This window comes from Oryx dammah, unplaced genomic scaffold, assembly GCF_014754425.2.
Source record: "Oryx dammah isolate SB20612 unplaced genomic scaffold, SCBI_Odam_1.1 HiC_scaffold_8, whole genome shotgun sequence".
Lineage (NCBI taxonomy): Eukaryota > Metazoa > Chordata > Mammalia > Artiodactyla > Bovidae > Oryx > Oryx dammah.
The window spans coordinates 24,725,536-24,751,873 of NW_024070192.1; the positions used below are offsets into that span (position 1 = coordinate 24,725,536).

At 44.7% G+C, this 26,338-nt stretch overlaps 2 protein-coding genes across 2 annotated transcripts; both read right to left on the reverse strand.

Annotated features, from left to right (window-relative positions):
- Positions 1 to 812: 812 nt before the first annotated feature.
- SNF8 (SNF8 subunit of ESCRT-II) lies at positions 813 to 8,441 on the reverse strand. Its single transcript, XM_040245607.1, has 8 exons — positions 8,282 to 8,441; positions 7,883 to 7,933; positions 5,779 to 5,917; positions 4,839 to 4,943; positions 4,162 to 4,234; positions 3,069 to 3,210; positions 2,095 to 2,169; positions 813 to 1,083 (listed from the first exon to the last, which is right to left on the reverse strand). Exons 1-8 carry the CDS (start codon positions 8,333 to 8,335, stop codon positions 946 to 948), a joined length of 777 nt encoding a protein of 258 aa, XP_040101541.1. The 5' UTR covers positions 8,336 to 8,441; the 3' UTR covers positions 813 to 945.
- Positions 8,442 to 20,726: 12,285 nt separating this feature from the next.
- Positions 20,727 to 25,133, reverse strand: LOC120867300 (gastric inhibitory polypeptide). Its single transcript, XM_040245621.1, has 5 exons — positions 25,042 to 25,133; positions 23,407 to 23,553; positions 22,765 to 22,854; positions 21,935 to 22,036; positions 20,727 to 20,871 (listed from the first exon to the last, which is right to left on the reverse strand). The coding sequence occupies exons 1-5, from the start codon at positions 25,131 to 25,133 to the stop codon at positions 20,862 to 20,864; spliced, it is 441 nt and encodes a 146-aa protein (XP_040101555.1). The 3' UTR covers positions 20,727 to 20,861.
- Between the last annotated feature and the right edge of the window lie 1,205 nt (positions 25,134 to 26,338).

Consider the following 26,338-nt stretch of genomic DNA (forward strand, 5'->3'; position numbering starts at 1 on the left):
TCTAACTTGAGCTCTGCTTAAGGTGGTGGGTGAAAGTGAAGTCGCTCAGTCGTGTCCAACTCTTTGCGACCCCGTGGGCTGTAGCCTATCAGGCTCCTCCGTCCATGGGATTTTCCAGGCAAGAGTGATGGAGTGGATTGCCATTTCCTTCTCCAAAGGTGGTGGGTGGACCCTGTTAATTAAGATTCCTCACCTGAAAGATTAGGGCACCCATTTGACATTTACCATTGTGAGGACTATATAAAAGGTATATAAAACTGGGTGTCTCACGGGTGTTCAATAAATGATTCCCACCAATAAGGCTAGAGGGACCTGGTGATCACTATAGGAGGGAAAGTCAGTAAGGAATTTGAGAAATACTGCATCCACTATTGGTTGATTCCCCTCAAATTCCATTTTCTTTCCTCTAACCACCATTGACCTGTATTTCCTTCACACTCACAGCTGAGTCTGCGGCCATAAGCTGGAACCTCTACAGAGGAAGCTGGAAGAGACTGAATATTTATTGGCCTATTAGGGTCTGCTCATTTGAGATGAACATCTTATGAGGAAGGGGCTGGAATTAACAGAGACTAGAATTTATGTCTCAGGGCTATAGGGACTAGACTGTCCTAGCCAGGAGACAAGGCAGCCTTCATTCTAGGCCCGGCTCAACCATGACCTTGTGGTAGATGACCTGTGCAAGTCGTTTTACACGTGCTCGCGGTTTTCTGTTACTCAGGTTATCCCTAGTGGATAAACAAGGTTTTCTCCAATAAAAATGCAATGCGAAGGCACTTTAAAAAATAATAAAGCAATGAATGAAGAATATCGGGGGAAGCAAAAAACTTGGAATTTTTGGAGGGTGTTTTTTGGTTCTTTTTTAAAACAAAGTTGTCCAGGTTTTATTCACCACCAGCTCCTCCCTCTTCTCCCTGCCTGTTGCAGTGCCCACTTCATTCCCAGTCAAGGGAGCGCTTCTCTGGCCTCCTCCGCTGTAATCTCCTGGGAGTAGAGGTCAGTGAAAAGAGCTGGCAGCCAGTAGTGGGCCTCCCCTGGGGCCTGCAGGTCCAGCCAAGCCAGCCCTTCCTTCAGCAGGTGTTCCTGGTGGAAAAAGGAAAAGTTGAGAAAAGGGAGTTTCCACAAAGTAGGGTATATAATCTTCAAACCTATCTTGGCTTCAGCAGGGTTTTCAAACTAAATCTACAAGAGTGCCTTCACATGTCCACACAGCCGAACTGGAATGATGTGTTTAACCTAGCTCTTTGCCCACTGTGTGAGAAATACTACCATGTTGCTTAATCTGTGCTGCTGGGAAAGAGGATCGTGACAAAGGGGGATGTTGTGGAAGGAAGGTAGGGCCGCAGAAACATTTGCTACATGGCCTTCAGTAAATCACTAACTCCATTCCCTAAAACAAATGGAGATCACTAACTTTCAGTTAACTTACTGGGTAACAGCTACAAGACAGGGAAACCCTTTTGGAGAAGTTAATGGAAAGTCTGTGTTAGAATGGACTCATAGTTCCTGTAACTGGAAATATGCTCCAGATGGGTTGGTTTGACCCAATATTATTAAACAAATGTTTATGTCATCCCCACTTCACAGGTGGAGTTAAGTCTTTAGTCTAACTGCCCGGGTAAGGATACTGAAAGCCAGGGCTCCAACATGTTCATGCTACTCTCTCTTCACACTAGTCTTTCATTAGTACCAGGAAACTTGTATATATAAAATTATATATAAATGCACTAAGTATAGAAATGTAATATCATTAGTTAATAATTCCCTTCATTCTGTATCAACTGTTAATTTCAGTCAAACCACATTAACCATCTGACCAGGCTCTACAGGTCATGAGAGAAGGTGTTGGTGACTCCCCAGTGGCAGTGGCAGGCTGGTTGCACCTGTGTGCCAGGGTTCGAAGCCCCTTCCTTTGTGAGTTCTACCTCTCTGTGCCATCTGCAGAGAAACACTGGGATTACTTCTGTGTGGTAGCAACAGCCTTCAAGGCAAGAAGTTAGCAGAAAGAAGCTGCAGCCCTTGCCTGAGTGGTCCCTTTCTACCTACCTCCCATCTGGGGCCCATCTTTTCTCAGCCATTCCAAAAGTCACGTACCAACACTTGCCGCGCTCGCTCCGTCTCCCATTTAAGACTGGCCTTGATATCACTGACAGTCACATAGCCATTTTTCTAAAGGAAGGAATGGGGAGTGAGTTAAGTGTGTGCTTTCCCTTAAAATCCAGCATCTGCCCAGGGACAAGTAATTTATCCAGACAGGAGGGGGACCTGCACTTGGGTAAAGCCTAAGGGAGCACAGAAAAGAATGTTTAGAGGTCCCGGCAGAGAGTAAGAAGTGATTTTCAGGATGACAGAGGTAGGCAGACTGAGGTGCTCAGTCTTAAGTAGAATCCCTGGTACTAAATATTAATGTAGACTTTTATCAGAAAACTCGAGAGTATGGCAAAGATTCAGAATGATTAACTGATAGGAAGGAATGATGATCATCAAAACTGATCATAATCTAAAATAATTAAGAATTCAGCCCTTGTCCAGCCTCACCCGAACCATTCCCTAACCCAGAAAAGCCCTCCCTTGTTCAGTCCTCGTCTACATAACAGCAATGAAAACTGAACGTGTCTTCCCTAAACACATGATAAGGGTCTGAAGGAAGATGGTATAGCTTAAGGCACTATTAAGGAACAGGAGGATGGTAAACAAGATTAAAAAATTTTTTCAAAGAATCCATAGAGTAGTTTTACAAGACATCAAAAAAATCTGTTCACCAAGGATATTCAGTTAGTTGTGTGCATGTCTGTCTACCACTCCACTAGAATGTAAGCTCTTTGAGAGCAGGAACTATGTGGTGCCCATCTTTATTTGCCCCTACAGCCTGGCCCAGTGCTTTGCACTGTAGCTGCTCAATAAACATCTGCTAAATAAGCACAGGTCTGAGTAGTGCATCCGTTAAGACAGTTTCAGCAAAAGCATGAGTGATGGTGGGGAGATCAGAAAATACCTTCCTAGACTGTCATGCACACACATGCACGTGCATGCACACACTCACACTCTCTCAGAAGGCACACCGGTACCTCTGCCAGCTGCAGCACCACCGTGTGATCCATATTGAGCTCAGCAGGAACAGACTGGATGAGGTAAGTGCCACCCACAGGGATGATGCCGAAGCCAGTCCCGAGTGCCTTTAGTTTCTTGATGGCCCTGATCAGGTCGTCACTGAGGTGAGGAAGAGCTGCATAAAGATCCCTGGCAGACCAGACCTAGCAACAATGCAGTTTCATCTCTGCCCTAGGCAGGATACCCTGATGGAAGACTCACAAGTCTGCACAACATTTAACTACATTGGTAAAAAAGCAGGGTTAAAGTGCACCAAATGGTGCCTGGACGTTCAAGGGAGATGGTAGAGGAGTCAGGCTTTCCATTCAGCAAGCTGTTCCAACACGAGAGGTAAAAAACATGCTTCCAGGAGCCCATCAGGAAATGTGAATAAGCGAGCTGAACTTAATAGAGAGTAGTCTGAACCATAGCAAAATACAGAATGTTTATCCATTTGAAAGGGGGCAACCTAGCTGATTACTGCCATTTGGAAATTCAGACCCAGCAGTGTTAGATTTCCTGATTCCTTAGTTGACAATTAACTGAAATTAGAGAAGAAAACCCACATCTGAAAATGTGCAGACCACATATGCAGTCTACATACTGATTAGCTTTTTTCACCTTTTCTCAAATTGGAGTTATGCATAAAGGCTAGTGAACCAGGACCATTTAGATCTCATCTTCTGAGCTCAACTCCTTTCCCCAGCCTTTCTTAGTGCCTGCTCTAATCTCCTTGACCACAAATAACGTCAAGAGTATACAACGCCTCAAGTATGTTTAAAAAAAAAAAGTATGTGTATACATACACATTCACATATTTATGCATGCTTAGAAGGAAATCTGTCAAATGTTTAACAGTTATAATCTCTCAGCTGAGAAACAATGGGTGGTTTGGGTTTTTTTATATCTTTTTTCAGTTTTCTAAAATGAAAATGTTTCTTCTGATCATAAGAGGAATAAAAAAGATTAGATTCTAAACTAGCCTAGATCTACAAACAGTAAGGAGAAAAGATTTCCACCTGATTTTTAAAGACCTTTCTATACTCCAAGAGGTTGGAAGACAAAACCTACTGGCTGACATCCTGGGCGAATTTGCCCCTTCCTTTTAACACCTGTTGATGCAGTTCCTCCAAAGTTATCAGACCTATTGGAGAGGGGGAACAGAAAGCAGTTGAAGGATTACCTTTATGACTTAAAAAAGTCAGCATCATATCTGAAAAACTATAAATGTTCTCTTTACACCAGGGCTGTGTCTACACAGCCTATGATTTCTAACTGGTTTTAAGCTTTAAGACCATTCAATATGCTTATTAAGATGACACCACTGGATGACCATTTTGAAGGTCACATTTTGGGGAGCTCAGAGACTCAGTTGGCATCACACCTTGGAGAAGCAGAGCAGGCCTACCGTTTACTAATGAGAAAATCATAACCCAAACATATCATCTATCAGGGGGAAAGGCCTATTTTCTACCTCCCTATATGTTCTGTAACAACTAGGAGCTAAGCTTTCCTGACCAAAGACCTTTGGAGAATAGAGAGAATCATTCATGTTTACCGCTGGCCATGGAGACCAGCCATGAATTCAACTGCATGAAGCACTAATGTGCTTCTCAGGACCACACAGCTTCCCAAGACCTTATTGGCCTGCAGACTGCCAGACTGGAAAGATCATTTTTCAAGACTTATTTTTCTTTCTCAGAGAAGCCCAAAGCCCAGTCCACAGGACTCCATTCAGCCACCCTCACCTCCATTCCGGTGCTTCAGGGCCAGGCACACTTCAATAATCTGGACACCCAGCTCGTAATAGAAGTCCCCCACGCCTAGCATCTCAGACCAAAATCCTTTTCCAGCTAAAAGACAAAAACAAAAGCTAGGTTATTCATTAGTTAACAACTTTTTCTTTCAAAGCTAGATTAAAACATCTACTCTATGGGCAGTCTTCTCTGCCCAGTGTTAACCCCTCCGGACTCAGGATGCTCAACACAATCTGACTCTTGGTTATTCCTACTAAACAACAGGTCCAGAAAGTTTTAAAGGTGGGCAATCTAAAAAGCAGTGCTATTTGGCTGCTATCTCTGGCTCAGAGTGAAATATAATGGGACATATAGTCTAGACAAAGCTAAGAATATAAGCAGACCTGGCATTCGAAAGTCCACTGGAGATATTTTATTGAGTAAAAAATGCAGGTTATAAAGCAGTAATTACAGCATAATCCCATATATCTTTAAAAAAAAACCTTTATAAATATGATGAAGTGAATATGATTCATTTTCTATGTCTAGACAGTAAATATACCTTAACCATACTTTATCTCTGCAATAACGGGCAGGGTTAAAAGACTTCTACTTTCTCATTTTCTTTTATTTTCTTTGTTGACTGACTGAAACACATACCACTTTTATCAAAACTAAATATTTTTTTTAATAAAGGGAAAAAACAGTCATAACAAAATTTTAGAGCACATCATTCCAGGGAAGATCATGTACACTGTCCACTCAGCCTGCACTCCAACCTCTCCATCGTTCCCATCAAACTGGACATTCAGTTATCCTGCTAGGTACTCCCTATAGATAACATCCTCTGGATCTCCCTGTAAGCCTTTACAGATGTTCCAACAATAGTGATGACAACTAGGTGAGCTCTGTCCCTTAGCAACCAAACACTGTACCCCTACGGATTCCTTACAGGCCAGAGGATCCACTCCAATAGTGGCACACATATCTTGAAACTGCACCCGGAACTCAGGATTCTTCCGGATCTCCTGCTTATGTTTGCTGGCAAATTCTTCCAGGTTGGTCTTGAACATATCCAACTGCTTTGACATCTGCAGGATGAACAAAGGGAAGGTTAGGGGCAACCCAACCAAGTGATAACTAAATGCCAAGAGTAGGTCCCTGGGCCAGTGGCACAGCAAAGGCTGAAATAACCTACTGTCTTCAGGACTACCATAATACTGTTAACTGTTCCCTTCCTTTTTTTTTCCTGCCTCTCCTTCACAGTTCTGCTATAACAGAAACAAGACGGTGTAATGTTGCTTCAATTCTAACATACACATTTTCCCCTACGTGTTTCTGTTCTAAAGTCAGTATTCATCTAACAATTCTTTCTTTCCCATTCTTTCTTGTTTAAAAATCTTCATATTTACTCATTCACTCACTTTCTTCCAGATTTATTGAGATAAAACTGACTTACAGCACTGTATATACAGCATTATACGGCATCATTATCTGACTCACATACATCACGAAATGATCACAGTTAAGTTTAGTGAACATCTATCATCTCATACAGATACAAAATTAAAGAAATAGAAAAAAAATGTTTTTCCTTGTGATGAGAACTCTTAGGATTTACTCTCTTAACAACTCACTATATAACATGTTGTAAGTGCTTTTCTTTTTCCCAGGGTTGGGGGTGGTGGGGTGGGTAATGTTATTAAACTGAAGGACCTACAAACAAGGAGCTACTGTATAGTATAAGGAACTCCACTCAATATTCTGTAATGACTTATATGGGAAAAGAATCTGAAAAAGAATAGATATTGTGTAACTGACTCAATATGCTATACATTTGAAACTAACAGAACGTTGTAAATCAACTAACTATATGCCAATATAAAATAAAATTATTTTTAAAAAGCTAATGAAATTAATTGAAGATGCACCTAGTAATCAATTTTGCAGCATTCACACAGTGGGAAATCTTCAGCAACAGACAGAAAAGCTAAATAGGAGAGTAAGCAAGCCTGGCATGAGTCAGGTATGTTGTTGAATCTTTGGGTCAAGGACCTCCTTGAGGATAACCCTGGATAAAGAATCTCTGAGGAAGGGTTTTGAGTCTACAGTCTACCACATTACATTCTAAACCTACATTTTTTTTTTAGCTTCAGGGGCTATTCTGATTTCCTATTTGCATTTCTCCTTCTCTTTCCCTAATTAACAAAGCCTATCTTCAACCCACCAAGAACAACCACTCCTGGCCCAGCATGTCCTCATTTTCTCCTATTAAAAATTTGTATGTTATTATAGTCACCATTTCCAGTTGATTCCTGCATGTTATCTCCCTCTATGACAGGGACCTTTTGAAGAGCACAGCCTGTGTCTACCTTCTTTCCTCAGTCCAAGGACCCCAATTCCCTGCCTCACTGCCTCTTTTTCTTCTCCAGGAAAAATAAATGAGTACACTGGAGGGCACGTACAGAAAAGGAAATACGAGAGAAGGAAACTGCAGGAACCACACCCTCATCAGTGTCACACACTTCTGGTACACACCTAGATGTGATGGTGGTGGGTGCCAGAGGTTAGGCAATATTTCCATGTTATTCTTTGGCATTTAAAGTAAAAACTCAAAAGACCCAAATCAAAGACGCGCCTAATAATAAAATTGAAGCATTCACACAGTAGGAAATCTTCACCCACTGACATGGCTTAAGTTTTCTACCACTTACTATCTATGTAACCTTGGATAAAGCACTTAACACCTCAGCGCCCTCAATTCTAAACTGCAAAGAACAGAGTTCTTTCTTGATAGAACTGTCAAGAGGAATGAACAAGACAGCGTACCTAAAGAAAATGTCCATATGCCTGGGATGCTGAAAGTAGGTAATCATTCAAAGATGTCAGCTATTGTTGTTATTAGCAAGTCACCTAAATGATCTGAGCAGCACAGAAATCAAGATTTGCCAAATACCCTATTTGGGGTTGATCCAAACAATTTGGTTTATATCAGAGGGGTCCTGCCCAGCCTCGTGGGATCTCTTTTGCTACCTGGAGCCCTCCAACCTACTCACCTGGGCCAGCTGGTCCTCAGCCAAGACAGTCCCTCGCTCCTTGTACTTGGCCTGTCAGGCAAAGAGACAAGGATGAGTTGAGCCAATGGATGCTGGGGGCTCCCACTTGTATCGCCTCCTCAGAAGTATGAAAAGAGGAAGGTCTCGCAAATGGTTTTTCTTAGGGAGAGGAGGGAACAGACGACTCCCTTGTAATCAAATTGAGGGGCGTGGGGGAAAGGACTGATGGGTGTGGGGATGGTGACACTCCAATCCACCGGAAGCTGGAGAAACTCAGCTCCCCGGGATCCGAGAAGCCCGCGTCAAATTCTTTCGGGAGGCTGAGGGTATAGAGCTCTGCTCGGAGAGATTGTCTCTCGCGAGTCAGGGGTGGCTGTGGGCCCGCCTTCTTCCGCTTACCTCGGCAAGCTTCTTCTTGGCGATGGCGCCAGCTCCCACCCCACGACGGTGCATCCCCGCCGTGGCCCGCGGGCCGCCCCGCTGCCGGGACCCCGGGTCTCCACGTCCCGGGATCCGCCACCGGCTCCCCTACGCGGAAGCGCGTGTCCTACGTCATCTCGCGCGACGGAAGTTACGTCCCGACTTCCGGCTGCGGGGCTGGAATCGCCCACCGCCAGGAGCCCAGCGGCCCCGCCTCTTGCGCCGAGAAGGAGCTGCAATTCTGCGCTCGGGTGTTCCCACCCACGTGTACTCTCGGATCCTCTTAACTTCCTGTGGCCGTCCTCAACTGCCACCCCAGCTTCCAAGTGGAGGTCCGCCACTGCTTCTTGGCTGTCTGCCGAGTGCCATACGCTGAGTTGGACACCAAGGATTCCGTATTAGGCATACAGCAATCCATTCTATGCTAATAGGGTTTACCTTTTGGAATCACTCAGAGCTTCTGACTGAAGAAGGCCTTATAGTTAAGAACTTGGACTCTGAAATTAGTTTACCTAGCTCGTAGCTTCCACTACGTATGATCCAGTTGTTTAGTCTCTTAAGTGAAGTCGCTCAGTCGTGTCCGACTCTGCGACCCCATGGACTGTAGCCTACCAGGCTCCTCAGTCCATGGAATTTTCCAGGCAAGAATACTGGAGTGGGTTGCCATTTCTTTCTCCAGGGGATCTTCCCAACCCAGGGATTGAACCCGGGTCTCCCGTACCGCAGGTAGACGCTTTACCGTCTGAGCCACACGTCGTGTGCTACTCATAAGACCCCATGGAAAAAAAAAAAAAAAGACCCCATGGACCATAGCCGGCCAGCCTCCTCTGTCCAAGGGATTTACTGGAGTGAGTTGCTATTTTCTTCTCCAGGAGAATCTTCCCCACCCAGAGATGGAACTCGTGTCTCTTGCGTTGGTAGGCGGATTCTTTATCGCTGAGCCAGCAGGGAACTTCAGGCAAATACCTTAATCACTTGTGTTCCATCCGCAGTTGTGAAAGAGTAATACCTACTCATAAAGTTATGAGAAATAAGCCAGAAAATATATAACAAAGCATTCAGTACAATGTCTGCCACATGAATATCCAGCTGTGTTTGTTATTCATCAGGTCTGTGATAGAATCAGTTTTCTGTGTTTAGAAAGCTCCATATGTGATTTCCAAGGGTGCTCCTTGTGGCTCAGATGGTAAAGAATCTGCCTGCAGTGCAAGAGACCTGAATTTGATCCCTGGGTCAGGAAGATCCTCTGGAGAAGGGAATTGCTACCCACTCCAGTGTGCTTGCCTGGAAAATCTGGGAAATCTCATAGACAGAAGAGCCTGGCGGGCTACAGTTCTTGAGGTTGCAGAGGGAGACAGGACTAAGCAACTAACACTTTCATTTTCCTTTTTTTTTTTTTTTTAAGTAAGTGATTTCCATAACATTATTGAGTCTTGCAAAGGAGGAGCCAGTAGAGGTTTGGAGGAGCCAATGGAGGTTTCTTAAGTCAGAGAGTAGTAATAAATTTTTGTTACAGGAAAATTAGTGGCAACCTAGACTTAATTTTTCAGTCAGTTGTAGCAGTCCAAAGAAGAAATGGTAAGGGGGGAATTAAGATGGTGGCAGTAAGGATAGAGAGAATGGGACAAATTCAGGACGTATTAAGGTGGGATAGTAAAACTGATGAGACGGGGGGCAGTGAGTGAAAGTCGCTCAGTCGTGTCTGATTCTTTGTGACTCCCATGGACTATACAGTCTGTGGAATTCTCCAGGCAAGAATACTGGAGTGGGTAGCTAGCTGTTCCCTTCTCCAGGATATCTTCCCAAACCAGGAATAGAATCCAGGTCTCCTGCATTGCAGGCAGATTCTTTACGAGCTGAGCCACCAGGGAAGCCCAGGAATACTAGAGTGGGTAGCCTATCCCTTCTCCAGCAGATCTTCACAACCCAGGAATCAAACCGGGGTCTCTCACATTGCGGGCAAATTCTTTACCAGCTGTGCTACCAGGGAAGCCTGAGATGGGGGCAGAGTGGGTGGGAAAACTTAGCAGGATGTTCAACTTCCTGGCTTAGGCAACAGGGTGGTGCCATTCAGAGAGGTAGAACAGACTACAAGATGAAGTTGAGGAAATAACTGAGTGGTTTTGAAAATGCTGAAATTGAAGTTTGTGTGACATCACAGGAGAGATGGCCAGTTGTCATTCAGATGTACTGGTTTGAAGTTCTGCAGAAAGATATGGGCTGGGCTACAGGTCAAGGCAAAACCATGACTGTGACTAATGTTACCAGAGTGTTTTCAAGTAAAAGGATAAAAAGAAGACGTGAGGGACTTCTTTGGTGGTCCAGTGGTTAGGAATCCACCTTGCAAAGAGGAGGATGCAGGTCCATCCCTGCTCAGGAACTAAGATCCTAGATGCTGCAGAGCCACTAAGCCTCTGCACTGCAACAAAAGAAGCGCATGGCGCCCCAGTGAAGACCCAGAGCAGCAAAAAAAAAAAAAGAGGGTGGGGGCAGGGACTTCCCTGGCGGTCCAGTGGTTAAGACCCTGTGCTCCCAATTCAGGGGCACAGATCGGGGAACTAAGACTGTGCATGCCACATGGCACAGCTTCAGGAAATAAAAGAGGATGGGAGCAGAGATAGGTGGCAGGATATTTAGTTGGCATTTGGGGCCTTGAGGGATGGTGGAGCCATGAGCCCAAAGAGTCTAGGTTCCCGAGGATTTCATGGGACAAGCTGTCACATCAGCCCTAGGCTACCTGCCTCTAAATAGAGAAATAATGCTCTATCTTGCTAAAAATATCCAGCACTGTTCTTTTGTGTTTTCCTCTCTTTTGAAGCAGAAGGTGATGTTAATAGATTCATGGACTAAGGCTGAAACAGTTATTCTGGCTATCATAGTCCTACCTTTAGGCTCATTCTGATGCATACCCTCACATATTGAACATAGATACCATAAGCCCCCTAAAACACAAACTTACTTTCACAAACACAGATTTGTCCCCTCCGACACATATATTTGACACCCTTTCATACACATTCAATCCTCCATTGTACCTACCCACCCCTGACTATGAAAAACACACTAACTTCATACAGACACACATTGATTTTGAGCTCATATTTTCATATTCTTACTATACCACTGCTTAACACAAAAATTCAGTCCTTTAGATCCTCACTGACACCATCTAGACACACCGACCTGATTTTCACTCTGTGACTCTTTAACATGTACAAACTGACCCCCTCACTCATACTCATTACTTCAGAGAACTGTGGTGTTGGAGAAGACTCTTGAGAGTCCCTTGGACTGCAAGGAGATCCAACCAGTCCATCCTAAAGGAGATCAGTCCTGAATGTTCATTGGAAGGACTGATGCTAAAGCTGAAACTCCAGTACTTTGGCCACCTCATGCGAAGAGCTGACTCATTGGAAAAGACTCTGATGCTGGGAAAGATTGAGGGCAGGAGGAGAAGGGGACGACAGAGGATGAGATGGTTGGATGGCATCACCGACTCAATGGACATGTGTTTGGGTGAATTCCGGGAGTTGGTGATAAACAGGGAGGCCTGGCGTGCTGCGGTTCATGGGGTCGCGGAGAGACGGACACGACTGAGTGACTGAACTGAAGTGAACCCTGGGTTGGGAAGATACCCTGAGGAGGGCATGGCAGCGCACTCCAGTATTCTTGCCTGGAGAATCCCCGTGGGCAGATGAGCCTGACGGGCTACAGTCCACAGGGTCACAAAGAGTCATACCCAACTGAAGAGATGTAGCATGCCTGCACCTTCAAATGCACACATACATCTTGAAGTACACACATTGGCCCTTGATAAACTTCATTGGCACCCATGAGCAGACATGCTTATTTCCTTCTTCAGACACATTTGTTCTCCTCTATAAGAGAGTTTGTTGACCAATAATGTGCTGGTAAATAATCACCTCTCTAGGTTGGAAGAGAGGTGCTCTGATTTATACCATTTGCCAATTTCCATAGTGTAAATACTCTGAGTATGCCCTTTCAAGCTATTGTTTCAAGTTATCAGTGCTTTTGCAACCTGCTCACAAAATTACTGCCAATTTCACAGTGCTGTTAGAAGCACTTTGGTCCGGTACACCACTGAATGCTGACCAACCCAGATGCCCTCACTTGCTTTAAGTGACTAGTGAGTCATGGGTCTTACTGCAAAGTGGCTTAGAGCATGGGCTTATAATTCTCTGCCTCATGGAGGCAGTATAGTGCGTGGTGAACAGCTATTACATTATTATCTTGAAGGATCGTGATGAGGCTTTAAATTAAATGAGATTACCATGATTTTTAAAAACTGGTATTTACAAGTATGAACAAAAACAGGAGTAAAAAAAAAAAAACCACCAAAAGTGGAAAAAAAAATGATGTTTAGAAAGTACTGAGCACAAATGCCTGGCCCATAGTAAGACCGTTGTACAAAACTTTTAAAAATAACCCTTTCAGATTCATTGACTCACAGAGACACCCAAGATTGCAGAAATAAAGATCTAAACTCCTCCTCAATGCAGTCAGCTCTATCATGGAGAATCACTAAAATATATCCTCTGAGTAAAGGCATGCTCTAAATTGTGTGATGCATACTTTTAGAATTCAAGGAGTTTAAAGGAAAGGAAACCCAAAATGTTACAACTGAAAGAGATTGCAAACTGGCAGGCCTCAGGCAAATTCAGTTCTCCGACGAGTTTTATTTGGTCATCAGAATGCCTTTAGGGTCACATTTCTTTCCCATTTTCATAGTCCCAATCTTTCCCTTTGCTTTACATGCTCCTCACTCAGCTTGTTTGGTTTACCAACCCAGCCATTCAGCCAATCCAGTTTGCCAGTCCTTGAAATTAAACTAATACTTTGGGTTTTTTTTTTTTTTTTTTGCCCCTACATGCAGCATGAAGAACTTTGCTGTGTAGGGATAAAACCAGTTACCTCTGCAGTGGAAGCACAGTAATTTTTGTTTTTGTTTTTTTAATTATGAAAATATGATAACACATACAGGAGACTTGGAAAATACAGAACAAGGTTACATATAGATGCACTACATATTGAAATTAATTTTTAAGTAGATAAATTAAGATTTTTAGTTGGTGTTTTAATATCAAACTCTCAAGAATTAATAAAATGAATATACAGAGAAGTAGAAGGATATAGTAGACCTGAAAAGCATTATGAACCAGTTCAATATAATTAAGATTTATACAGTTTTTACACAAGAGTAGGATACAAATTCTATTCAAGTTCCCATAGACTATAAATTAAACATTGGAAAATATCCAGGGACATAAGACCAAGTGCAAAAACTTGATGGTCTAAATTCCCATTTTCTTTTTTTTTTTTTTTTTTTTGCAACATAGTATTTCTTTATAGTCTCAGCATTGGATTCGAAGTTTCAAGCCTCATTCAAATTTTTTTAAAATAAGTAAGATAATAAACTTTCTAGACTTTAATCGATAATAATACTAGATACCAAAATACATGAAACTATATCAAAATTTCTAGTGAATATAAATTAGAAATCTAGCATTCTATTCATATTAAGTCGAACAAGTAGAATCAAAATGTCATAAATTGTTTAGCTAGTCAAACAGCGTAAGTTTTCCAAAATGTATATTATATATTATTTATGTATACATATGAATACACCGAAGAACTCTACAAAAAAGATGACCCGGATAACCATGATGGTGTGATCACTCACCTAGAGCCAGACATCCCAGAATGTGAAGTCAGGTGGGCCTTAGGAAGCCCACTTGAATCACTAAGAACAAAGCTAGTGGAGGTGATGGAATTCCAGTTAAGCTATTTCAAATCCTAAAAGATGATGCTGTGAAAGTGTTGCACTCAATGTGCGAGCAAACCTGGAAAACTCAGAGGTGGCTACAGGACTGGAAAATGTCAGTTTTCATCCCAATCCCAAAGAAAGGGAATGCCAAAGAACGTTCAAACTAGCACACAATTGCAGACATCTCACATGCTAGCAAAGTAATGCTCAAAATTCTCCGAGCCAGGCTTCAACAGTACATGAACCTTGAACTTCCAGATGTTCAAGTTGGATTTAGAAAAGGCAGAGGAACCAAAGATCAAATTGCCAACATCCACTGGATCATCAAAGAAGCAAGAGAATTCCAGAAAAATATCTACTTCTGTTTTATTAACTACACCAAAGCCTTTGACTGTGTGGATCACAACAAATTTGTGGAAAATTCTTCAAGAGATGGGAATACCAGACCACCTGACCTGCCTCCTGAGAAATCTATATGCAGGTCAAGAAGCAACAGTTAGAACTATACATGAAACAACAGACTGGTTCAAAATCAGGAAAGGAGTACGTCAGGGCAGTATATTGTCACCCTGCTTATTTAACTTACATGCAGAATACATCATGCGAAATGCTGGGCTGGATGAAGCACAAGCTGGAGTCAAGATGGCCAGGAGAAATATCAATAACCTCAGATATGCAGATGACACCACCCTTATGGCAGAAAGTGAAGAGGAACTAAAGAGCCTCTTGATGAAAGTGAAAGAGGAGAGTGAAAAAGTTGGCTTAAAGCTCAACATTCAGAAAACTAAGATCTTGGCATCTGGTCCCATCACTTCATGGCAAATAGACGGGGAAACAGTGGAAACTGTGTCAGACTTTATTTTGGGGGGCTCCAAAATCACTGCAGATGGTGACTGCAGCCATGAAATTAAAAGAGACTTACTCTTTGGAAGGAAAGTTATGACCAAACTAGATAGTATATTGAAAAGCAGAGATATTACTTTGCCGACTAAGGTCTGTCTAGTCAAGGCTATGGTTTTCCCAGTGGTCATGTATGGATGTGAGAGTTGGACTGTGAAGAAGGCTGAGTGCCAAAGAATTGATGCTTTTGAACTGTGGTGTTGGAGAAGACTCTTGAGAGTCCCTTGGACTGCAAGGAGATCCAACCAGTCCATCCTAAAGAAGATCAGTCCTGGGTGTTCATTGGAAGGACTGATGCTGAAGCTGAAACTCCAATACTTTGGCCACCTCATGCGAAGAGTTGACTCACTGTTTGAAAAGGCTCTGATGCTGGGAAAGATTGAAGGCGGGAGAAGAAGGGGACGACAGAGGATGAGATGGTTGGATGGCATCACCGATGCAATAGACATGAGTTTGAGTAAACTCTGGGAGTTGGTGTTGGACAGGAAAACCTGGTGTGCTGGAATACTTGGGGTTGCAAAGAGTAGGACACGACTGAGTGACTGAATTGAACTGACTGATGAATACAAAAACTTTTCTAGTATGCTTGATAAAGGCTTGAGAAAGAACATTAAAAAAGATGGAGAAATTGGAAAACATAAGCTAAATTAAATGGGAACACTGAAGATGAAATAGAAAAAGTGAAACAAACTAGATAAAAGTTAAAATCTTCATATAGTCTAATTGTTTTTAAACATAGCTGCTCATTAGAAACACATCTGGATCTTCAGAGGAAAAAAAGCAATACCTGGGCATTTGTATTTGTCAAAAAATTCTGAGATAATTCTGCTATGCATCTGAATTTTAAAAAGTGATTGCAGTTTTTTCTATTAAATAGTAGTTTTAGTGATTTAGAATTCTATCATTTTCTGTTGGCCAGTCATGATACAATGCTATTAAGTGAATAATAGTTACATAATTTCAATAGTAAAAGATGCTTATCAACTTTCACAATCAATAGTCAGGCAAAAAATAAAAGATAATTACAGTTGCAAGCCATAATGGAAACATGATTAACCTAACAATGTAAAATAGTTAGACACAATTTGGGGGGTTAAGTAAAGTGGTGTTGTAAGTGGAAGGGCATACATGTACATATTTTCATCCACCCAGCCAGTCTATGTCTTTCTACTGGTACATTTAATCCATCTACACTTAAGGTAATTATAGGTATGCAGATGGTGACTGCAGCCATGAAATTAAAAGACGCTTAGTCCGTGGAAGAAAAGTTATGACCAACCTAGATAGTATATTCAAAAGCAGAGACATTACTTTGCCGACTAAGGTCCGTCTAGTCAAGGCTATGGTTTTTCCAATGGTCATGTATGGATGTGAGAGTTGGACTGTGAAGAAGGCTGAGCACCGAAGAATTGATGCTTTTGAACTGTGATGTTGGAGAAGACTCTTGAGAGTCCCTTGGACTGCAAGGAGATCCAACCAGTCCATTCTGAAGGAGATCAACCCTGGGATTTCTTTAGGAAGGAATGATGCTAAAGCTGAAACTCCAGTACTTTGGCCACCTCATGTGAGGAGTTGACTCATTGGAAAAGACTCTGATGCTGGGAGGGATTGGGGGCAGGAGGAGAAGGGGACGACAGAGGATGAGATGGCTGGATGGCATCCCTGACTCGATGGACTTGAATCTGAGTGAACTCCGGGGGTTGGTGATGGACAGGGAGGCCTGGCGTGCTGCAGTTCATGGGGTCGTAAAGAGTCGGACACGACTGAGCGACTGAACTGAACTGAACTGATGGTCCTCTGGGTGGAGAAGGAAATGGCAACCTACTCCAGTATTCTTGCCTGGAGAATCCCAGGGATGGGGGTGCCATCTATGGAGTCGCACAGAGTCAGACACGACAGAAGAGGCTTAGCAGCAGCAGCAACATAGTCCTCTGGGTGGCACTAGGGGTAAAGAACCCGCCTACCAATGCGGGAGATGTAAGAGATGTGGGTTCGATCCCTGGGTCGGGAAGATCCCCTGGAGGAGGACATGGCAACCCACTCCAGTGTTCTTGCTTGAAGAATCCCATGGACAGAGGAGGCTGGTGGGCTGCAAAGAGTCGTGCTATTGTACTGAAGTGACTTAGCATGCACATTATCGTTTTGTTAATTGTTCGGGTTTGTTTTGTGTTGGTCTTCTTCTTCTCTTGTGTTTCCTGCCTTGAGAAGTTCCTTTATCATTTGTTGTAAAGCTGGTTTGGTGATGCTGAATTCTCTTAACTTTTGCTTGTCTGGAAAGTTTTCCTTGCTGAGTAGAGTATTCTTGGTTGTAGGTTCTTCCCTTTCAACACTTTAAATAATCTTGCTATTCCCTCTGGCTTGTAGTGTTTCTGTTGAGAAATCAGCTGATAACTTACAGGAGTTTCTTTCTTTTTTTTTTTTTTAATTAATTTATTTATTTTTAATTTTTACTTTAAGGAGTTTCTTTTTATTTGTTGTTTTTCCCTTGTTGCTTTTAGTGTTTTATCTTTGTCTTTAATTACTCTGTGTCTCAGTGCGTTCCTCCTTGGGTTTATCCTGCCTAGGACTCTGTGCTGCCTGGACTTGGTTGACTATTTCCTTTCCCATGGTAGGAAAGCTTTCAGCTATTACCTCTTCAAATATTTTCTCAGGTCCTTTCTCTCTTTCTTTTCCTTTTGGAACCCCTATAGGAGTTTGCATTATAATGCAAATGTTGGTGCCTTTAATGTTGTCCCAGAGGTCTCTTAGGCTGTCTTCATTTTTTTTTTTTTTCATTCTTTTTTCTGTATTCTGTTCTGCAGTAATGATTCCCACCATCCTTTTCTTCAGATCACTTAACTGTTCTTCTGCTTCATTTATTCTGCTATTGATTCCTTCTAATATATTGTTCATCTCTGTTTGTCTTCTAGTTCTTCTGAGTGTTAGTCATTCAGTCATGTCCTACCCTTTGTGACCCCACCCCATGGACTGCAGCACACCAGGCTCCTCCGTCTGTGAAATTCTCCAGACAAGAATACTGGAGTGGGTAGCCGTTCCCTTCTCCAGAGGATCTTCCCAACCTAGTGGATTAAATTTGAGTCTCTTGCATTGCAGGCAGATTCTTTACTGTCTGAACCACCAGGGAACCGTTCTTCTAGGTCTTTGATAAAAATTTCTTGTATCTTCTCCATTCTGTTTCCACGATCCTGGATCATCCTCTGAATTCTTTTTCTGGAAGGTTGCCTATCTCCACTTATTTAGTTGTTTTCCTGGGGTCTTATCTTGTCCCTTCATCTGGGACATAACTCTGCTTTTTCATCCTGATTACCTTTCTGTGGTGTGACTTTCATTCTAACTGCTGGGAGATTGTGGTTTTCTCACTTCTTCTGTCTGCCCTTTGGTGAATGAGGCTTGTGTAAGTTTCCTTATGAGAGGTTCTATGTGGGGAAAACTGTGTCTTGTTCTGGTGGGTAGGGCCTTGCTCAGTGAAGCTTTAATCCAATTATCTCTTGATGAGTGGAGTTGATCCCTCCCTGTAAGTTGTTTGGCTTGAGGCCACCCAGCCCTAGTGTCTCTGGGCTCTATGGTAGGGTTAATGGTGAACTCCAAGAGGACTTAAGCCATGGGCCTCAGGACTGCTGCTGCCAGGGCCCCATCCCTGTGGTGAATCACTGCCAACCCCTGCCTCCACAGGAGGCCCTCCAACACTAGCAAATAGGTCTGGTTCAGTCTCCTGTGGGGTCACTGTTCCTTTCCCTTGGGTCTTGGTGCACACAGATATTGTTTGTGTCCTCCAAGAGTTGAGTCTGTTTCCCCTAGTCCTGTAGAAGTCCTGTAATCAAATGTGGCTGTCCTTCAAACCAGATTCCCTGGGAATTCCCAGTCCCTTTGCTGGATCCCTAAGCTGGGAAGCCTTACGTGGGGCTCAGAACTGCACAACAGCGGGAGAATTTCTTTGATATTATTGTTCTCCAGTTTGTGGGTCACCCACTTGGCGTGTATGCAGTTTGATTTTATCGTGATTGTGACCCTGCTACCATCTCGTTGTGGCTTCTTTGTCTTTGGACATAGGGTATCTTTTTTGGTGGGTCCAGAGTCCTCCTGTCCATGGTTGTTCAACAACTAGTTTCAATTTTGTTGCTTTTTTAATAGGGATGAGTGCACGTCCTTCTACTCGACTATCTTGAACCAGAAGCCAGAAGCGCACTCTTAATCACTGGACCACCAGAGAAGTCCTAATACCCCCATGTTTTAAAATTGATGCTTCATGTGTGAATAATAATAACAAAAGTTACTTTGTGCCAAGCATTATCTTAAAATTCTTCAACTCTATGAAGTGAGTACTTTTTAATCTTTTTACAGACAAGAAACTGAGCATCAGAAAGAGGGAGGAACTAACTTGCCAAGTCACAGACCTAGAGTGATTTGAATCTAGGTGTGTTTGACTCTAGTCTGCTAAAACGTGACTAGATCAAGGGGATAGGGGGACATTAGTAAAGATAACCTGAACTAAGTGGGAAGGAGAGACAGCCTTGCCTTCTGTGGATGCAGGGCAGTGAGAGAAGGCAGCACACCAAGGTGGAAAAGTCTTGAAACACAGAAAGAAAGAGGTATTGACTTTTGGACAAACTGAATTCTCCCACTTTACTTCACCTTCCCTGCCATCTCCCTAGTGTAAAATCTGGAATCCTGCAAGAGAGATTTCTTGATCATTCCTCTTCATCTCAATATAATTCTCACCATCATCAGCATGACTGGAGATGCAAATAGATCTTCTCTGACTTCCCCCTGCTCAAACTCCTTCAAGGACCTGCCCTTACACTAAGGATAAAATCCCAAAGCTTTAACGTGGCCTTTGAGGCCCTGCTTCTGCCTACCTTTCCAGTCTCCACTGGTGCTCTTCTCTCCACCCCATTGCCCATTTTGCCGTAGAACAATACTACCGGCTAATATTTATTGTCTCTCTTCACCATTTGGCCATTTAATCCTTCAGATCTCACTCAGCTTTGGGTTTCCCTGGTGGTTCAGTGGTAAAGAATCCACCTGTCAATGCATGAAACATGGGTTCCATCCCTAGTCTGGGAAGATCCCACATGCTGCGAAGCAGCTGAGCACTTGTGCAACAACTGTTGAACCTGAGCTCTAGAGCCCACGTGGCACAGCTACTGAAGCCCGAGCACCCTAGAGGCTGTGCTCTGCAACCAAAGACGTCCTCATGGTGAGAAGCCAGTAAGTCACAGAGTAGCTCCCCCTCACAGCAACTAGAGGAAAGCCCACACAGCAAGGAAGACCCAGCACAGCCAAAAAGAAAGAAAGAAATGTTTAAAAAAATCTCATTCAGCTTAAACATCATTTTCTCAGAGAGGCCCTTCTGATTGCCTGCTCCATCTATGAGGCTTCTCTGTTGCATGCAGAATCTTCAGTTGTGGGATCTAGTTCCCTGACTAGGGATCAAACCTGGGTCCCCTGCTTTGGGAGTGCAGAGTCTTAGCCACTGGACCACCAGGGAAGTCCCTGTTTGTATAAAGATTAAGGTATATTTCCATCACTAGACTGTAAACCCCTTGGGGACAATGATTGTGTCTGTTTCCATCATTGCTGTATACTCAGTGTTAAGCATAATCCCTGCCTGTGTTAGGTTTCCAATAAGTGTTCATGAAACAATCGATGAATTAATAGATAGGTAAGAGCCATACCTCCTTTTCACTGAGTAGTGCACACACAGACAAATGTCCAGTTAGTCATCAGTAAACACGTAAGTTTTGACAATGAGCACAAACATTTATTTCAGCTTAAACTTAGTTTGGTTCCTTTGGAGTATCTTGGAGTGGAGTTGAAGCAGGAGCTGAGTAAATGAAGGGCAGAGTCCAGTTCTGAGCTTGGGTTTGGTCAGAGTCACTGAAACCTGTGCAGAGGGGAGAGAGGAGGGGAATATCTCGGTTTAGAGTCAGCAAAGTAAGTGTATTCTGGCACCCAGCCATAGTTCAACTCCTCCTACCTCCAAATTACCTTTCTAATGGTAATTATTCCAAAAAGTGCATAGACTGTTACCCACTTTATCAAGGAGATTTTCTCATACTTTTTTCTCCATTGTTCTGGCCACATAGGGTCCTTCTAACCCTCTTACAGGAAGCCATTCCAGATTTGTTCCCTCAATCCCTCAACTTCCCATCACCGAAGTCTGAATTTGTTTTGGTTTCTGCACCTTGGTGTCTGTATCTTAAATGAATGTCCTGTCTCACTGTTCGAGTGGCTGGATCTCTCCATGGTTTTGAGCCATCTCTTGCTTCTAAGACATCGTATTAACAAACAAAGACTTCCTAGCTGAGGAGGAGGATTCGAGGATTATTGAGACCAGCTGGAGCTACAGAGAAGGGCAACGTTCCTCCAACTCTAGGGGTTTCACCACTGAGAAGCTGCCATGGTACAAGGGTACTGAGGGAAAGCTGAGGATGCTATGGTCTTGGGTGGGTAGGGCAGGTGAGAGCAGCATCTCACTTGGAGGAAACTGAGGAAGAAGTGAAAGTGGTACCACGATCTGCCAACATTACCAAACTCTTAACACTCTACAGATGTTGCTGTCACCCTTTTCCTAGCATTATCTTATTCAAACCCCACCAAATCTTATCAAGTGGTTTAAATAACCCTGACTTTCACAAAAATGCCTCTTTGTGACCCCATGGACTGTAGCTTCCAGGCTCCTCTGTCCATGGGATTTTCCAGGCAAGAGTACTGGAGTGGGTTGCCATTTCCTTCTCCAGGGGATCTTCCCAGCCTAGGGATCTAACCTGGGTCTCCTGCATTGCAAGCAGACGCTTTACCATCTGAGCCACCTGGGAAGTCTCAAGTTTCAGAGAGTGTAAGTAATTTGTCAGCCTGTGTTGGGGTGAAGATCTGAGCCCACTTCTGACTCCAGAGTGAGAGCTCACAACCAATATGCAAGATGCCCAAAGCTGCCAGACTCCCACCTGAGCCTGCAGAGCTCCATCTGATCCACCATCCAGGCCAGCAGCTCTCGAATCAGTAAACGCTTTAGCAAATCTTCATCACTGGGGTTCTTGGGTAGGGAGCTACAAAAGAGAAAGCTCCTGGCAGGCCCCTTAAGCCCGGGCCCCACCCAGAGAGAGTAAACACAGGGGCTGGGACTCCTGCATGGTGGGACAGGGTGGGGCGGGGGTAGGGGGTGCAAGTCAACACAGCTGCCTCTCAGTTGTCTCAGCTTTCAAAGCTCCGCCCAGATCTGTCCGCCAGGGAATGAATATAGGCTCTTCCATACAGGCAAAGACAAACAATTCTGGTGGGAGACATCCCACCCACCCACCTCTACAAGTTTCCCAGAGTGTATTCCAACCCCCCCCAGAGATTACTTTGGGAATGGTCACACTTTAGAATGATCTGTGTCAATTCCTCAGTTTCCTACAGAGACAGGGTAACTGATTTCAGGGGACTGGCCTTGGGAGGGTCCTTGTTCCATAAAAGCCTTCCTGAAGTTTAGCAGACAAAAGGGGAGAAGCCAGTTTCTGAAGTCCCTCCTGGAGACTCGAGCCTCTCCTGGACTTGGTGACTCTGCACATTAAGTCATCAATCTTAGAAACTCGAACCCCAAATCCCCTCCCAGGACCCCCACCCCCATTCCTCCTGAGGCTTGGGCTGATCTACAGGAGCTCTGTGAAGACCCCTCTTTGAATTCTGGGTAGAAGAAGATGCCTAGCCCTGCTCCGGAGTCTGGGAAAGGGAACAATGAGGTGGGAGTGAGTCGGAGGCCCTCCCCCACCCCTTCCCCTGCGGGCAGACTCACCCCTGCTCCTCCTTTGCCTCCTCCTTCCTGTTAGACTGATGGGTCAGCTCTAGGGCCCCAGCTTCCCTCTGGGTGATGTTGTGTATCCAGCTGGTAAAATAAAGATTAGAGGATAGGTGGGGCCAGGGGCGATTCCAGATATTCTCCAGTTCAAAGAAGCTCCAACCATTTGGTACCTCAACCCAAGGAGCAGAGGGTATCTCTTTCTTCAGTCAACCTCCCAACTGCTTGTCTTCAGCTGCCAGTGAAAAGCTTTTCAAAAGCTACCATGCAGGTCAAACAGCAGAGTCAGGGAAAGAGACTTTGCAAAGAGAAGACTGAGATCAGCTCGTCTTATTTCCAAAGTCTGAAGCTGCCACCACCGGAGAGTCATTGGCAGCAGTTCAGCTCCTCTGCCTTCATCCCCAGCCCCCTAGGGATCCTCTCTGAGCCCAATACACCTTCCCTGACCCCTCCCCTTAGAAGCAAAGGATTGGAAAATTGCCCACATCCTGCCCTCAGACTGGACTGCTGCCTGAGCCAGGAGCCCAGGCAGGACTGCCATGCAATTCAGCTCCCGATCAGCACCTAAGAGAAGGCGACACTGGTCTTGTGCATCTCACGGGGCACAGGGAGCAGGGGGTGGGGGTGCGCGTGACTCACTCGCTCTTCTTCCCCTTCTGCGCCAGAAGCCAGTTCACAAAGTCTTGTTGGCGGATCTTGTCCATGGCGATACTGTAGTCACTGATGAAGGTGCCCTCAGCATACCTGGCTGCTCGAGGCTGGGAGCCACTGGCCTTAGAGTGGAACCTGAGGAGCAGGGAGGAAAGAGAGAGGGAAACCGAGGTGCCAGAGAAGGAGCAGAGAGAGCAATGATAAATGATGGTCACCACCATTTGAAAAGGAAGCAGCCCATTTCTTGGGAGTCAGTTTTTATGGAGTCACCCTTTTGTGCATGCATCAAAGGGACTTTATCCTCAACTCAAGAGCCCACTTCCTGCATCCTCAATACGTGAGGCTATGGCTTCTGGGCAAAGGTTCCCCTCGTCCCCAAGGACTGAATCACAGTTCCCTACTTCGCTCCTTTTGTCCTGGTGCCACCCAATTCAGTTATTTGGTTCTCAGTTTCCTAATAATGGGTTTTCCTGGTGGCTCAGATGGTAAAGCGTCTGCCTGCAATGCAGGAGACCTGAGTTCAATCCCTGGGTCAGGAAGATTCCCTGGGGAAGGAAATGGCAACCCACTCCAGTATTCTTGGCTGGAGAATTCCGTGGACGGAGGACCCTGGTAGGCTACAGTCCATGAGGTTACAAAGAGTCGGACATGACTGGGTGACTTCACTTTCACTTTTCCTAATAAGAGTGAGCTCTTATAAAACAGGACTTAATACGAGTCAGGTCCTGTACAAGTCCTTTAATACATAAATTCATTGTGTAGGAGGTAGACACTACATGTCTTTGGTGAGTGAGGCAACCACGATGCAAAGAGATTAATTTAGCACACAGCGCAAGCGTGACCAGGGCTGACCCTCAGCTAGTCTGGGTCCAGGTCTACGGTCTTTAACTTCTACACGTTGTTGTCTCTCCTTGTACGTGTCTGTGCCTCAAACTTATGTGGCCAAGTTGATAGGGCCATACAGTTTGTCCTTGCATCTGAGAAGCCCTAACCCTACTCAGACATGTCTCTCTTGGTCTCCCCAACACACAAACAGAGTCCCCTTTTATGGTTGTGTGTGTTTTCAGTTGCTAAGTCGTGTCTGACTGTTTGCAACCCCATGGACTGCAGCACACCAGGCTTCCCTACCCTTCACTGTATTTCCCCCTATTATATTCACTCATAACCTTCTCTGCCTCTCCTCACAGCACTCATGACAGTTTGAAGTTTGCTTAGATGGGTCTTTGTCTTCCCCGTGGATCTGTATGCTCCATGAGGACAGGTGGCATTTGTGGGCCACTCTTCATGTGTATCCCTTGTGCCAAGCACACAGGAAGCTTCCTATAAAATCTGATCAAATGCACAAATAAATCAGCAGTTAAGGCTTTCATCAGGGAGATACTATCACCTACTTCAGCCACTTCACTGCTGAGAAGTCCTTCCAGAGATTTAACTACAATCTCTTCAGCTGCAACAGTAGCTGGTAAAAAATACTCCCTGGTTCTAGCCTCATTTTGCACTCCGATTGCTGTAAGCTTTTCCCTCGAGCATCTTTCTTCTTGGCCTGGGATTCCTCCCTTTCTTATTGTCTCTTGAACATCAGAACCCAATCATCCCCGCAGCCACCTGACCCCTCCTTCTCACCCTAGCTTGGACTGATCCTCTTCTTTCTCCCCCAGCACCACTGCCAGGAGCAGGGACACCACCAGCAGGGAGAAGGTCTTCATGGCCAACATCTTCCAAGGGTTCTTTCCTGAGATAAGAGAGAAAAGGACAAGGGTGAGAGGGAAGCCCTGTGCTGAGGGGGCAGCCAGTATGGTGGTGCACTTAGGAGCCCTGGAGCTTATGGGGAATCTGGAAGCTGGGAGCCAGGCCTTGGGAGTTAGAGCTTTTTAAGACGCTGGAGAAACACCTTGGGGATGGTGAGGGGTGCTGGCATTAGAGCTAAGAGGGACATTAGAAGGCACGTGGAACCTGGCCAAGAGTGAACCTGTTTTGGGGGTTTTAGGAGGAGTCTAAGCAGGGAGGAAGGAGGGCAGCAGGGAACGTTCCTGGCAGGACAAAGCAGCGAAGGCTTGTATGTCTGGATGGCCCCCTTCCTGGCCCCCATGGCTAGACATCACGGGCATGTGAACTGGCAAGAGTCTCACCTCCAGAGTCTCCAGCTCTCAAGTTGGCTGTCACCTAAATCATCGCAGCCCTCTTGCCCAAAGTGAAAATTGCAAATAGAAGCCCCCTCCTCTTCTCAGACTTCACGGTCCCCACTCAGGGATGTCTGATGCTTCTGCCAAAGGCGAGCCCCATTTCCGCAGGGCATCTTCAGCAGAACTTTCCTTCCAAGCCCTGAGCACCAAAGCTAGCTCTAGAGATGTGTGGGCTGCAAGACCCTGCCTTCCTGCCTTGTCACCGGGGTGTTAAAGGAACCCTTAGAGCCACCTTCTTATTACTTGTATAGAAGAAAAGTGCTAGGGTGCCGAGCACTGCGGGGTGCCGAGACCCACCCCCCTCCAGCATCTCATCCATGGCCACCCATTCCCAGCTGCTCTCTTACCTGGCTTCCTTTCCAGCTCGCCAAGAAGGACAGGGCAGGGGTCTTCTCCTCCTCCCTCCTGGCCCTTCAGAGCCTGTCTCAGGAAAGTTTGCCCTGGCTCCTTTATATCCAGGCATCACTGATCTGCTGATTAGCCTAAAAGCATCTTATCTCAAGAAATTAAGCCCACAGCACCCGCCACATTAAGTCCATTTTACACGTAATAAAGTTGTCCTTTCCACTTGGACTGTGCTAATTGGTGATTAACATTTGGGGATCTCCAGCTGCTGTCTGGGCTTGACCTGCGGGCAGGGTACCTTAAGTGCCCCCTTTTCTTTTCCCCTTCCCCTTCTGGGCCCCAGAAGGGCCCTCTTCCTTTTTTTTTTTTTTTTTTTTTTGGGCCCTCTTCCT

What these genes read in the sequence shown, in the direction of transcription:
- SNF8 (XM_040245607.1), bottom strand. Translation starts at nt 8,335, where the DNA reads ATGCACCGTCGTGGGGTGGGAGCTGGCGCCATCGCCAAGAAGAAGCTT. An exon ending in CCAAGAAGAAGCTTGCCGAG is followed by an intron (nt 7,934 to 8,281) that starts GTAAGCGGAAGA and finishes TTTGCCTGACAG; the next exon opens with GCCAAGTACAAGGAGCGAGG. An exon ending in AGCGAGCGCGGCAAGTGTTG is followed by an intron (nt 1,084 to 2,094) that starts GTACGTGACTTT and finishes TTTTTCCACCAG; the next exon opens with GAACACCTGCTGAAGGAAGG.
- LOC120867300 (XM_040245621.1), bottom strand. Translation starts at nt 25,133, where the DNA reads ATGTTGGCCATGAAGACCTTCTCCCTGCTGGTGGTGTCCCTGCTCCTG. An exon ending in GAGGATCAGTCCAAGCTAGG is followed by an intron (nt 23,554 to 25,041) that starts GTGAGAAGGAGG and finishes CCTGCTCCTCAG; the next exon opens with GTTCCACTCTAAGGCCAGTG. An exon ending in CAGAAGGGGAAGAAGAGCGA is followed by an intron (nt 22,855 to 23,406) that starts GTGAGTCACGCG and finishes TTATTTTACCAG; the next exon opens with CTGGATACACAACATCACCC.